Raw genomic sequence first — 14,599 nt, forward strand, 5'->3', positions numbered from 1 at the left:
GAGGGTCTCACTCTGACCAAAGGAGCATGTTACCCTCCTGCTAGAGTTAAATCCTTTAAAATCCTTTAAAAAGGATTTAGATCAGGTGATAAAGGAGACTTGATTTTGTTCAGGGTAGAAAAAATGCCCCCCTGCTGGAACTTCTAATATGTTTAATGCTTAAAGGTGAATACAGGACATTGTTAGAGGCAAACATGCCTCTGTTGAGAATGGATCCTGTATCACTCTGGAAACTGGTTTACCTAATAATTTTAATTCTCTGTCTCACTCAACAGGTATTTACTAGGTCATGGTTTAGCGGACATACAAATGTGGGCTCCAGTGTTCTTGGGCAAAGAATCTAGTATTCGCTAAGTTGGAAGGATGCTCTGACTCATCAGTTGTGTATTATGCTCCACTTTACCTGTTCTTGCTGTTGCTTTGCATTAAAGAAACAAAATCCCTTTCCCCCATCCTTCTCCAAATTCCTAAAGAAACAAGATGGAAATGACGTTTTGTTGTGACATGGGATGAAAGCCCAAATATTTTAGTTTTGTTTGATGCTAAACTAAACTTCTTTACTTCTTTTTTAACTTGGCTACCAAGGTGAAAAGAAATATTATGCAAGCCTGGTAATGACAAAATTGAGATGCATTCATAATGCTGTAGACACTTAAATCACTAACTGCCTTCTCTGCTGGATTTATAGATAAAGCTGGTGATTTCTTGACCTCTCAGCTGCCTCGTCTTGTAACGGGAGAGGGTCTTGGAAGCCAAAAGAGTGTGCAGGAAGCTCAAGCTATTCACAAAGAGAACTTGTTGAAGCTGCGGTCCATGTCTGAGGAAGAGATCCTGCAGGAGCAGAAGAGGCTTCTGGCTCAGCTGGGTACGTGCTTTCCAGGGTGAATTCTAGTGACTTGGAAGTTTACTGAATGTATAGGTGTCCTGAAGCCTCACGAAATTCACAGATCAAAAATGGGAGCTTGGGATTCCTGCTCATTGCGTATGTGGATGGTCCAGCTTCCGTGTCATGCCAGTAGCTTATGAGTAAGAATTAAGTATGAAGGAATTAGAGCGCTTATTCCTCAGTGAGAGGGGGCTTAGCTTAAGTCTGTCTCATCTCCCTTTGGCTGTGGAATAAGATAGTCCATGCAAATACCTGGTTACATATGCACGTACTGAGGTCCTAAAGTGTAATTCTCTGAAGCAGGTAAGAAAGTAAAGCTATTCTTAGGATGGCTGTAGCAATGTTGAGGTGAGAGAGCGCCCCTGGTCTTCCCCTCCAAAATACCTAGGACTTGGGCTAGTACTGTCAGTACCGGGACAGGGGAAACCTGTGGGCATGTGGGAGATCTCAGTTCAAGTCTGTGCTTGGTAGAGCAGAAAAACTTAGAGCTGGTCTTGAACTTCTTGCAAAAGTGTCTTAATTACGTGGCTGTTGGGTGTGGGTGTTCTGGCAGGGGTCTGGTCTCTGGTTTGGGACCCTGTCCTCAGTGGTGCTCTTGGAATGCCTGTCACTGGCAGCTGATGACGAGATGGGGGAGAACGCTGACAGTGTGGTATGCTTGGTAGAGCTTTGTGTGACCTAGGGCACTGTAAAACTTATAGGCGTTGGTTTCAATGATTTTGTATGCTCAAGAAGAGCAGACCTACAGATGCAGGTGGCAGACAAGGGTTTTTGAAATTCTCATAATTTCAGATTCTCTAGCATCAAATTTAGGTGTGACTGACATTTTAGATACATAAGTCTCATGTGGGTTTAGCTTAAAGTTCATATTAGTGATCTTGACTTCATTGCAAGCATCATGGGTATAACTGGAAAGGTGGCAAAGGAACTGCGCAAAATAATTGCAGACAGAATGTTTAGGTACATCCTTCATTCAGAGCGCTGAGCTCTCCAAGCTACTTGTGGTGAAATTTTTTTTTTTTAACTTCACTGCTTATAACAATGGCATGTGAATGAAAAATATCTTGTCTATGTAGTTCCTTCTTGTGACTTATTTGTGATCTTTTCTCCTTGTCCCCACCTTTCCATCCTTTGGGATATTAGTGAAGTGAATACTTAGGGATTTGAAAAGGATATGATATATTTTAAATATTTTTGCACAATAAATTAACTTTCTAAAACAGTGTACTTGTTTATATGCCCTAAGGGCTAAAACTGTAGATCTTTCAGTCTTTGAGGCCTTAAGGGAACTGGGAGTAATTTTGGCATTCCCAAAATATCTGTGGTTAGAAGTTCCTTCATCGTGCATAATTCCCTAAACTAAATTGCTGGCTTACAGATGAACTTGGGAGCCAGACAGAGACAGAGATGTGGGTTAAAGAGACTTTTTCTCCATATTCAGGAGTGTGAATAATTTGTGGGTATTTAATGCTGCCCAGTCTCTGAATTAATCTCTTAGTAATGAAGCAGACGAGGCTCCATGGTGTGGAGTATGAGGATGGGTAGGCAATTCCATGGGGGGCAGAGTCTTCAGGGTCTTATTGCTGATACAGTTCTGGTTTTGCCCATGGAGTCTCTGGGCAGAAGTAGGCTTACTTTCTGACATACTGTGCACAGATTGGCATAATCAATGACTTGTTTGTCACTGTGTGTGATGATAAAGTAACGAATACAATCTTTTCCTTGCTGTGTGCAGTGAAGTGTGAGAAAGTGAGAGCTCTGCTTGCATTCAGGAAAAAATACACACGCTTTAATGAGACTGAGCTGAATGCCTCTCCTTCGCCAAGCAGGGTTTAAACTGCATCATGAGGAGAGCGTGCAGCAATCGCAAGGGTGGGATAGATCCTTGCATCCTCTTTGAACTGTTTCGGAGACGTGGGAGTTGTTTCCTTTTTGCGATGACTTCTCTTGGGTACAGAGCATTTCTGAATTACTTGTCCTTTGTCCTCCAAAAAATAAATAACCAATGTAGGTGTTATTCTGTTACTTTATGCATCTCTGACGCTGTTTATTGGAGTACCTCTGTACCTTTTAGAGGCACAATGCACAGGCTTTTACTGTTCACCTCTGGCGTAAGCATCCCAACACCATCTGCACGAAGAGTATTCAGAGAGAAAGCGCACTCCATCAAAAATGATGTGGGATAACTGCAGCAGATCTGAAAGAAAAATTATGATAATCTGACATTTTCCTATTTTAGAGCCATAGGAATATTATCTATCCTTCAAAACACCTCCCAAATGATCCTCTGCTTCTCCAAAGCATGAAGAGAATGGCCATGTCTGTTTTCTGGATGTTGTCAGGCCATAATGGACTCTCAGGAAGGGGAGTCAGTTCAAAATAAACAAGATCATCTCCTCCTAACATAATATCTAGACCATGCTCTGCAGCTCTAGAGCAGGTAATTCTTTTTGTGGTGTCTGTTCTACGTATTCTTGTAGCGTTCAGAGTGATGCCACTGAAGGGTCCACAGACAGGGTAGGCAAACTGTCAGACCTGGGTTCCTCCCATAAATCACAGACCAGAATTCTCTCCCCAGTGAAGAGTCTTGTTTGGATGCGCCTTTTCAGTGGCAGCAAGGGGGAGAGAAACAATTATCTCTTTATTAGTAAGCTGGGAGAATAACTAGAATTTTTGTGGTGGTTTTACCTTGAAAGACATCTATCAGCTCTTCCTCTCTCTGGTGTTGCCTCACCAGTCAGTTGTACCCAGGCTCATATGCTCAAGAAGTCATGAAGCAGTTAAGTGCCTCAGTTTGAAAAGAAGTGATGGTACAGAAGAAGAGGGCATGTGGAATGGGAGCGAAAAAGACTAAAACATAAATAGCAGGAGCTGTAGGCATATCTAATATTCTGAGCCTTTCTGTCACTTCTCTGTCTGTCTCCTTGTCAATACTTGCAGACTCCAGTTTAGTTGCTTTCTTAAAGTCACGACGTGGTGGCAATGAAGGCCAGAAAAAGGAATTAAAAATGGAACAGAACAGCCCAGAGGAGTTTGTGGAATCTTTGCCTGTGGCTCAGCATGGTGTAGGATTGTCTCTTCCCATGCAGGATTCGGGTCTGGAAGAACCTGTAAGGAAGGAAGAAAACATGAAGGTCGAAATCACAGGTAAGAAACAAAGCGCATGTTGTTAATGTTCTGAACATAAGCGTAAGGTTTGTATAGTGTTTGCATTAATCCAGATTGGATTAATGTGGCACTTTGTTAGTTACCCAAGTCAGAATTTTATCATGATAGTTAAAAATACATATATTATGGGTTCAAAAAAGAACATCTCTGTTATTTCTAGCTGCACTCCATAGGTGAGAAGGGTGATACGCTATGTAATGGAGGTGAGCTATTCAGTGAGAGGTCTTGCTTTGTTTTTGAAATTTGTTCTGAGGTCTCCGAAGGGAAAATGTGTTTTAAACTAGGCATCATTGCTCTTCAGTTCATGTGAACAGGGAAACAAAAGAGTGTGGTAGTGAGATTCAGCTGCTGCTTGAATAATTTCTTTTAACTGGGACTGCTTGGGGACAAGAAGCTGTTGGATAGGTGAGAGTTGGTGATTTCCTCACAGGATAGCATGAAAACAACAGTCAGTCTTTCTTGAGGGAAATTGCTCATATAGCATGCATGTTTTATTATGATGCTACTCCTGATAGCCCCACTCTGTGGCTTCTATCTCAGAACCCGCATGGTGATTTCCACGGGATACAGTTCTTTTCTTTGTGCTGTGGATGGAGGGAAGTATTAAGGCACAGAGTGTTATTCTGCTTTTTTGGAAGAATTGTACAGAGCTGTTACCTTTTACGACAGAACTCTTTAATACTCAACATATGCCTGTATGAGGAGAAAGCTGCTTTATCCCCAGCAGCTAGAGCAACCCATATATTCTCATGGCAGAGAAGAGAAATTGTTTCCCCTTAAGCTCCTGCTCTTACTGTTGCTTTCCTCACTGCAGTTTTTAATTTAGCCATTTCTTTTTCTCTGTTGTGATTTTAGGCTCCCTTTCTCATCTTCCCCACACTTTTTATAGGATGGCTCTCTCTTGTTAGCATGCTTCTTCCCCGGTTTCATGTCAATTTTTGGCTGTCTCCATCTCTTGATCCTCTCTTCTGATGCATTCTTTGTGTCCCAGTGCAACATGCAGACTGATTTTATAAAGAGGTCTCTGAATCACTCCTGGATTTCAGCTTGGTGTTTGCAAGAGATAACAACTGTTTACCATTTTCTTGATCAGAGCAATGAGCCTGTGAGTGTATGTGTGTTTACACGTGCAGGAGAAGGAAAGCTGATTAGCCTTTTATTGAGGGAAACACTTCACCAAACATTCTTTTTGCTGTTTCTCCCCAAGTTTTACTTTTCCACACATCCGTCTTAATCAAAAGGACTATTTGTAGTTCTTTTTAGTTCCAGAACAATCTAGTGCACAAGTAGCACCAGGTTAAGTGACATTCTTTTACTTGCCTGGGAGCCATAGAAGTGGGTTGTTCAGCCTGTAAAGGCTGAACAAGACGGTAGTAGTGCTCTTGGGAATAGCTCAGTGTTCAGAGCATCATGTGCTGATGACATCTTTTGCTTCTCATGGAAGACTGCGCAGGGAAGAAGAGGAATTTTCTCAGGATATTTGAAATAACAAAGAAAGGATGAGCTGGAACACAGTTATAAAACCAAGGGAAGCCTTTCCAGCACCTAAGTTTATACCTGCAGCCCATCTTGGCCAACAGGAGGTATAAAATACTAATTTGACATTAGGACTTAGTGTTGGGATTTTGCATCTGTTCATACTCAGAAGTAAACTTATCATGAATAACCTGGCAGAAATGGTCATTTTGAATTTCCCCAGGGAGAGGATGATGACACAAAGCAATGGGAATGCTCAGAAGTCAAACCTGCCTCTCTAATGAGGTAAAAAGCTACTGTTTATTAGAAACAAGATGGTGAAGCCTTTATCCAACAACTAGTAATCTTATCAAATGGAAGAGTAAATTCTGGCACTGAGACAAAAGGGAAGCAAAGCAGGAAGGGAAGAGGTTGGGTGGGAGCCTTTAATATAACCTAAGTCTGAAAAAGTTCAATGCAATCGTTGCATTCACACTGTTGGCTTGTGTTTCTGTAGAGGGATTTTTCAGTAACTGAACAATCTGCTGATGCCTTGGAATGTATATCCATCCCTTCTTGTTGACAAGATCATACTACTAAGGGCTGGTGGTAATATGTGTAGTGCTATTCATAGAATGATTAACTCAACCCTATCAATTCAGTGATTAATGGAGAAAACAATTTGTTGAATTACAAATGTTGATGAATCCAATTTTTCTGCTGATTTTTATTTCCTCTAGTTCTGCACCTACCACCCACAAACATTCCAATTTCTTACATTTCAGATATTTCTTTCTTCTCTGCAATTAAAATGTGCGCTGAGCCTTTGGCTGAAATTTTGCAGAACAGCTTTCTGGCTGGAGAAGATAACTCTGCTTGGTTCCTTGCCTGACTCAATACCACATTGGACATAAGGGTGACGCTTCATCCTAGAAAGGATGAGTGCCCTTCCTGGAAGTTTATCTGCTAATTGAAGGAATGTAGAAGGTTAGGTTTCAGGCCAGTTTTCAGCAGGAAAAGATCTGATGAAAGAAGAGCATCTTAGTGGCACTCATTGTCTGGGATAGTACCTTCGTAGCAAAGCATTACCTTTCCTAGTGTTCAGATAATTCTCAGTAACATCTCTCCTGTCCCTTCACTTGTGAAATTCTTCTGCATGCTGATCTGTCTCTTTCCTAGGGCAACTCTCGTGATGTCAGGCATAAATGTCCTGTCTTTCAAATTCTTCTAGTCAAAGCTCTTTATAAAGTTAAATCAGTGATTTCTTCCTTTAGTACTTACACCTTTGAAATTCTTGTTCAACTGTCCAGTTTCCCCACCGAGCTGTTTCTCGGGCAACCTGTGTAAATTTTCAGCTGTTTTGGTCTTTCCGCCCCAGGCTGATCTCCTGAAGCCTTTAGAGGGGGACACTGAACAAAGAGCAGCATCACAAGTGCGACGAAAACACGAATAGTAGCATTTGTGCTCTCTCCAGTGGATCTAGGCAGAAATCGTACTGGCTTCCAATAATTTGCTTGGACCTCTCTGCATTCACACTTTTGAATCATTTCACATCTCCCCTAACACCCCCCTCCTTGGATGATACTAGTTTGCTTTCTCAAAAGTAGGGCTGATATATTTCTGCCCTGGTTCTGATCACTTTGCCTTATTTGTGTCCTGACTTCTGTTCAACTTCTCCCAAATTAGCCTTGTATGTGAATTTCATTACAGTGCTGTTTACTTCCTCTTCTAGCTCCCAGGAAAGATGAAAAGAGCTTTAGACCTTTGATGTTTGTTCATCAGTGAACAGCCAGTTAGAAAATTGTTTTCTTCTTATTTTACATGAATCCTATATTTGATGCAGTCTTTAAGCCAAATAGGTTGGCAAAGAGGGAATAGTATTTTCTTCATCCCTGCCTTGGAAGGTAAGACTGCCGTTTTTACCCCTTCCCCCCCCCTCCCCCCAAAGATGATGATCTGCCTGTGAAGCCCAAGAAGGAATGGATTCACATGGACAATGTGGAGTTTGAGAAGCTGGAATGGATGAAAGATTTGCCCTCACCCCGGCAGAAGAAAACCAAAAAGGTTTGAAAGCAGAAACTGGTATTTTTCATGTTTGTGTCTGGATCATGCTTCTCAGCAGAACAGTTTTGAAGGCTACAAAAAACTAGTCCTCTGGTTACTTAATCTCTAAGATTTCATTGGGCTGAGAGATTCCCCAGTTTCTTTCACAGGGTGGGATGGTACGTGGTCAATTTGGTCTGTGTGCTCGAGAGAGCTAGGAAGTAAGAGTCTAACAACTGTAGTCTGGGATGAAACAGATCTGAAGATTAAGAAGGAAAGAGGAGTAAATTTTTTCTAAGAATTTGAGGCTTCACCTGGGGAGTTTTCGAACTGTCACCTTCCAGCAGTTGATGTAAGAAGTAATATTTTAAGTGGTGAATGGAGTGGAAGGCAATAGAAATAATCTTTTTGTCCTTCCACCCTTTTATTATAGGGAATGCAAGCTCGATTCAGTTTAAAAGGAGAATTAATTCCTGCAGATGCTGATTTACCGACATACCTAGGCCTGCATCACCATGGAGAAGAGGCAGAGGTAGGTGTAATGTAGTAGAAAGAGCACACCCATTTTAGTTTTCTGTGTTTGTTTTGGCAGATTCCTTTTGTGTCAAGGCTTTTTAGTGACAAAAACCTTAGGAAGGTACAGATGGGTGATTTTTCTTTGAAACAAGCTCCTGAAGAGAAGCTGGATCTGCATGCATTAACTGCTTTGCTTTCAGAAAACTCCATTAATGCTTTTTTTCTTCAATGCCATTAAGGATCTGTGGTGTTGGAAGAAGGTGTGCATATATTCTTTTCTTGAGAAGTCAGTTTTCTCTGTCTTGTCAATGATTAGAATCTCTTTTGCAGGTGCCACAGAGCAGCAAGCAACATTGCATTGCAGTTTATCTCCTGTTATGCAGTATTTTACAGTTAATCTTATTCTAAGGGGCCTATTTTTACCTATAACTGTGGCTTTTGTTGAGGTTTGGTTGGTTTATTTGTTTGTTTTTCCCCCCATTTAGAGGGCTGGTTATTCTCTCCAAGAGCTCTTTCATTTGTCTCGCAGCCAAGTTATTCAACAGAGGACACTGGCTCTGCAGGTCTTGGGTCGTATTGTTCAAAAGGTAAGTCACTTTTCATGGAATTCCTCCCCATAATTCAAGTTCCTGGTGGATCAGGGCCCAGATTCTCCGGTACTAGTTGATTGCTTTCTACTACTCAATGAAGGTGAGCAAAATCACCAGCAGGGCATTCTTTTTCACTGAGGATCTCCTCAGTGTTAGAAAAGTTAAGTGTTGGGACATAACAAACTGAGTTTCAGATTTCTCTGGAAGGAGGTGCTTCCAAGTGTAGTTCAGCAGCAGTGCTGCAACTTCAGCTCTGTTGTTCAGCTCTTTGAACACAAGTTTGGTTTTGGGGGTTTTTTTTTGTGTGTTACTTTTGTGACAAACCTATCCTTGGCAACGACCCTTTCACTGCTGTTGTCTGAGCCAGCTTCATGATGTGCTTTTTCTGTAGGTGAGAATGAACCCACCTACTTTAAAAGCTATGTGCCAATAGCGTGGAACAAAATGAATGTTTACTTCTGTGCACATTTCCACCTAGCCCGTAAGGGAAGTGCTAACCTTCCCCTCAACAGCAGTGGAGGCAGAGAAGAAACAGTTTTGAGAACGGTGGGGGAGAACAGGGTGAAGTCAGAAGATGGGTCCAGACTTCAGAATGAAAGATTTCCTGCATTAAGGAACTGGAGTTGCGTGCCTCTGTAGATTGAAAGGAGGCGAAAATGAAGGAAAAAACCCTGCACACGGTTTAGCTGCTTTGCAGTAGGAGTGGGAAGAGGCAGACACAGAGAATATTGAGATTACCTGGTTGAGATGGTGCAGCTTTAACACTGGCTCTATGTGGCGTACATTTCAGGCCAGGGCTGGAGAGTTTGCTTCCTCCTTGAAGGGCAGCGTTCTGCGTTTGCTGCTTGATGCTGGGTTTCTCTTCTTGCTGCGCTTCTCGCTGGATGATGCAGTGCATAATGTCATGGCAGCATCTGTTGGTGCTCTCCGGGCTCTGCTGGTGTCACTTGATGATGAGGTGAGACAATCATTAAGTGCTTGGGTTTGATTTTATGCTGAGCTGTTTTACAGGAACCAGAATGAGAAGACATGGTAAGTAGCTTGAACAAAGGCTTGATGGATGAGTTAGTTTAGTGGTCAATAGAATGCCATTGCTGTGCTTTGGGACAGCCAAGGGAATGTGTCATCCTAGTTTGAGAGATTCGGACATCTTTTTCTCCTGCTCCAGTTAGTTCTGCCCCATTATTAAATTCAGTGCGGGCTGCAGAGGTTCTCTTCCTTTTGACATCTTTACAATCTAGATCAGGCCACTACTAATGTATGTGTACAATTTAGGGTTTTTTAGTGTGGCCTCTTAAGTTGTTGGCTTCTTGCTTTATATTTTTCCTGCTTCTGAACAGATCAAATATTCTTCCTGCTTTCCCTTATGCTTCATAATGATGGTGTTTTCTTTTTCTCTCATTGTCCATTTTCTGCTGTTCTCAAATGCTTTTCTTACACTGATAAATACTTAATTTCACCTTCCCATGTGTCTATTTTCTCCTTGATGCTTTTTCTCCTGTTGGAAGGTTGAAACTTCTTTTGGGTGTTCAGAGATAATAGAGAGCCCTGAGCAGCAAGATTAGGATGTCCAACCACAAAGACAGAAGCAGTCCATTATAGGCAAAGCATGCTGTGGGCTGTGTTTCAAGTTCCTTCCATGAGAGCTGCTCTTGTGTCAGACTGCGAAGGGGCTGGTGACAGAGAGGAGGGGTAGATTTCAAGAAGCCCCCTGCAACTTCTCCTAGGCCTCGAGAACTCTCCTTAGTGGGGAGGCAAGACAAATGAAGGACTAGGTAGCTTTCTTCATTAAGCTATGAGCCTAATGGTGGTGGTCTAGATGAGTCCTGCCCACTCATGGTAGGTAACTAATGCTATGAATCAGCTTCTTAATGTGTTCTTCTTCTGATATTACTCTGGTTTATAACTGCAGTGCTCTGGTTTTCAGATCAAAGTTCGTGGCGGGATGTCTTGTATAAGTGGAGCTTGCAGACCCTCTTGATGCCAAAAGCAGCACTGTGAGTGCTGTGTCAGTATATTTTTCCCATTCAAAGGGTCCTTCCTAGAGTCTCATGCTGCTGAGTTTCAAAAGGACTCTGAGGAAGGGACAGGGCTGGAAGTCTGGCCCTTTGCTCCAGGGTGTAGAAGACAGAATTTATCCCCAGTATAAGCACAGAAGATCAACACATAAAAATCATGCTTCTGAAGGTTTTGTTCATTCATCAGTGGCTATGGGAAGGAAGCACCTTTGTCTCTCTTGCATTCGAAGACCCAGATACTCTGTCTTGTGCTTTTCTTTCTCTTGGTGGAAGGAAGGCTGTAGTTCCAAATGCTTTATTCCAGATGGATTCGTAGCTTCATCCCCCTAAAGTCAGGCCTCTTCTGACCATGTAATTCACTCGCTTCCTGACTTTGTTTAATATTGCTTTTTTAATTTGTATGTGTTTGGAATACCCTTTATTGTGTTTCTGTTTTCCTGGGGTTAGGTGAGAATCAGTAAAGCATCGTTGAGAATTTTTTGTCTTCCATGATTTTTCTGTGAGAATTTTATTTTATGTGCTTTTACTGTCCTTGCAGGAATATCTTGATTGGACTTTCTCATGGTACCAAGGGATGGCTGCATTCCCCTTTGTCCCCAGCAATGAGGAGGAAGAAGAGGAGGAAGAGGAAGAATTAAATGGAACAGAGAAATCTCAAGATAAAAAAGTAAAGGATGAAAACAAGCCAGATCCAGATGTGGCCCGATATGATGTTGTAAAGGTGAGCACAGAGCTAGACCTGACATCTTTTTAGGAAAATAGGCTCTGCACAGTGGCTGTGTGTGCTGTTGTCTCTCCTCCTGCATGTGCTACTAACAACATTCTGAACAAGAATTAAAACTCTTCCCTGGCTGTTGGATGTTATGTTTTTGTGATATATTAGCAGGAGGGTAATTTTATTGATCTCCTAAAAATATTGAGACCTCACCTGTGTGATTTCAGTATCATTAAGTATCCCTAACTTCCTCTAGGGAAACTGGCAACAAAAACACTGATGACCTTGTAAGACTTGCTGAAAGACCGCATATAGACATGATTTTCAAGCTCACTTACTTGAGCTAACAGTGAAAAGGTTCCAGCCACCGTTAAAGTGTCTGTATGCACTTTTGTGAAGTTAAGCAAGAGCATTACAGCTAGGTAGTTCAGAACTAATTAGATCTGTATAATGGCACTCTGTATTTGACATGAGGTGGCTACTTTAGCATTTCCCCAATATCATTCTTTGTATTTGCATTTCTCAGATAAAGAATTACAGCATTTGGCAGGGATTCCTCACATATTTAAGCTTAATCCCACATTCCTGATAGGAGATCTAAAAATAGCAATCTTTGTTATCTCAAACCCAACTTTGGTGGAGCTGATACAACTCTCTTGCCTGCTGCAATCATAAAAACCTGTGATCATGTCAGTTCACGTACTTCAGCCTGTGTTTGAATGGCACTTGGTTAAAAGCTTTACTGGGAAAATGAATTACTGTACTTGGGCATCTGGTCTCATTTTGAGGCTTCATGATTTCAGATGTATTCTACTACGTGACAAAGCTTAACAAAAAAACCTTAAAGCTCAACAAAAAGAGCTTAACAAAAGAGTTGTAGATAGAAAAGATGAATCAGTTTGTGATTCTGGAAACAGTTGCGTGGTTCAGCATAATAGATATTAACTTGTTCCAGATGGCCCAAATTCAGAAGATATTTGGGATAAAATTCTTCACTGTTGTAGTTGTGAAATTCCATTTCACAGCTTTCTGTGGCTGTTACAACCCAGTTACTCCACACAGTTGGAAAAAGACTATTTAAACTAGCATCTGAACTAGGCCTAACGGCCTAGAACTGAAGCCTTGCTTGGCTACGACTTTTTAAAAGTATTGATTCATACAAACTCAGGTGTTGGGGAGTTAGTAGCCTTTTCCCAGAACTAGGAATGCATAATGCTGTCAATTGATCTGAAGATTTGCCTCCTAGCAGTACCACTGATCATGGTCTTCCGCTCTGTGAACCATAAAATAAAAAATCACATGATCTCTCTGCATCTCTTTTCCTGCTGCAGAATAGGAACTGGTGTCTGTTGTCTGCTTCTGTCAGCCCTCTCTGACAGAACAGGTACTGTCAGAGTGCTGCTGCATTAGGTGGAGGTGGTGTCTAGCCAAAATGAATCAAGGAGCCTTTTTAGTCACATCAGGTTTTACTAGTCCTTTATAGGGAAGGTTGTTTTCCTATTCTCTGTTACTTGCAATTTCATACTCTGGAAAACACAAGTATCCAGACCCCACCAGCGGTCTGATTCAGAACAGAAGTTCAGTTGTTCTTTCTTTGTTGAGCTAACTCATGCTCATTTGCTAGCACACTGGCAAATCCACAGAAACTTATCTCTTTGTTTCCCCACTGGTAATATAAAACCATATCTCTGCAGAAGATATAATTGTCTTCCAGCAACTGCAGTTCAGAGAGCCATCATTAAGAGCATAATGGATTTTTTTCTTTTCCCACCTCCCCTCCCTTTTCAGGGACTTTTGAAGACACGGATCCAGCACCGGCTGAGGTATATCTTGGAGGTGGTACGACCTGTTCCAACAGTAGTCCTGGATATACTGCATATCCTCACCCACATAGCAAGGCATTCCTCTGAAGCGTGCAGCCAGGTAAATCTCCCATTGTACAGGAGATTGGGAATAGTAGAGAAAGGTTTGAAAAAGGGAAGAAAGCAGCAGGTAAAGTTATAGCAAGGAGACTACACAAATTTGTGTTTTGCATGTCTTCTGCATGTCTGCATAATCGTTTACCTTTAGTTATTTGTGCTACCTGCTACTTCTCTGCAGCTGCTTGACTGTCCTCGGTTGATTGAGACCATTGTCAGGGAATTTCTCCCTACTCAGTGGGATCCCCAAGTGGCTGAACCAGGGCGTTTACTCACCAGCCTCCATGGAGTTGCTTGTGCCGCTGCTATGAAGTTCATCAGAGTGTTGGCATGTGGAGGCCGAAATGCAACAGCTAGGCTGGTGAGTGATTCTCAGAAAAGCTTTTCTGATTGCAAAGGCTTTTGTTCTCTGTGCCTTACTTCCTAAGTACAGGTAGAGGATTAATTGGAGATGACTCTGAGCTGAAGCTGAAATAATCATTGTGAAGAAGGTGCATATGTGTTTTGAAGGACTTGTTGACAGCGTCGTGACAATAATGCCTTCTGCTGTGTGCCAGTAGAAGAGCTGTCTCAAGCTTTTCTCTGCTTTTTTTTTTTTGTTCTACATAGCACAGTTATGCAAAATCACGTAGCACAGCTCAGTTATACTGACCTGCGTTGAGAGGTTTAGATGTTTAGAGCACACATTGGTGTGTGATGCTCTGTACTCTCCCATATTCCAGTAACAGGTAGCTTAGGACTGTATAAACTAGAGGTTTAATCGCTATCCTTCTGTTTTACAACCCTGGTTGAACTTTCCTGCCATTTGTCTTAATAACTCTGAAGTCATTTATCAGTAGTTCCCACCCCTCTTATCTACTTCCTGACAGGTTTTCCACTTCAGAGATAATTGCATTCACTCATATAGGTCATCACACCAGTGCTATAAATGCATAACCTCTACCAAGAACAGCACCCGTTACAGTGCAACGAGCACCTCTTAGGGTTTTTGGTTCAGTATTGTTAATAGCATCTAATAAATTGCCACCCAGGAAGTTGCTAACATCAGCAGAACACCAGTCTGTGCTATAAAATACATAGAATAATGTGCTGATTATGGATATTTAAAGGTTGTTAAGGGGTGCTAGGAACATCATAGAAAATCTCTGAATTTTACTCTATTTCAGGCTTTGTGTACTCCGGGTGTTTCAAGGCATGCAAAAATTGCTTACAAGTTTTCTGCCACTCAGGCTTTGGTTCTATTGCACTCTCATATGTCTTGTTATGGGCACTTAAACATGGGAATGGAA

The 14,599-nt window shown here is 41.8% G+C and overlaps 1 protein-coding gene across 3 annotated transcripts in view; it reads left to right on the forward strand.

The window, feature by feature from the left end:
• Positions 1-14,599, forward strand: part of RPAP1 (RNA polymerase II associated protein 1) — a 41,622-nt gene that overhangs the window by 9,654 nt on the left and 17,369 nt on the right. For 2 of the 3 annotated variants that reach the window (XM_064462510.1, XM_064462509.1), the window contains exons 6-14: positions 689-865; positions 3,827-4,033; positions 7,458-7,573; positions 7,986-8,084; positions 8,554-8,655; positions 9,449-9,616; positions 11,215-11,397; positions 13,180-13,314; positions 13,492-13,671. In XM_064462510.1, coding sequence (XP_064318580.1) covers positions 689-865; positions 3,827-4,033; positions 7,458-7,573; positions 7,986-8,084; positions 8,554-8,655; positions 9,449-9,616; positions 11,215-11,397; positions 13,180-13,314; positions 13,492-13,671 — 1,367 coding nt within the window. Of the gene's footprint in view, positions 1-688; positions 866-3,146; positions 3,327-3,826; positions 4,034-7,457; positions 7,574-7,985; positions 8,085-8,553; positions 8,656-9,448; positions 9,617-11,214; positions 11,398-13,179; positions 13,315-13,491; positions 13,672-14,599 lie in introns of those variants that run through there. The other variant, XM_064462512.1, reaches the window with a different exon arrangement.

Source organism: Phalacrocorax carbo, chromosome 10, assembly GCF_963921805.1.
Source record: "Phalacrocorax carbo chromosome 10, bPhaCar2.1, whole genome shotgun sequence".
Taxonomy (NCBI): Eukaryota; Metazoa; Chordata; class Aves; order Suliformes; family Phalacrocoracidae; genus Phalacrocorax; species Phalacrocorax carbo.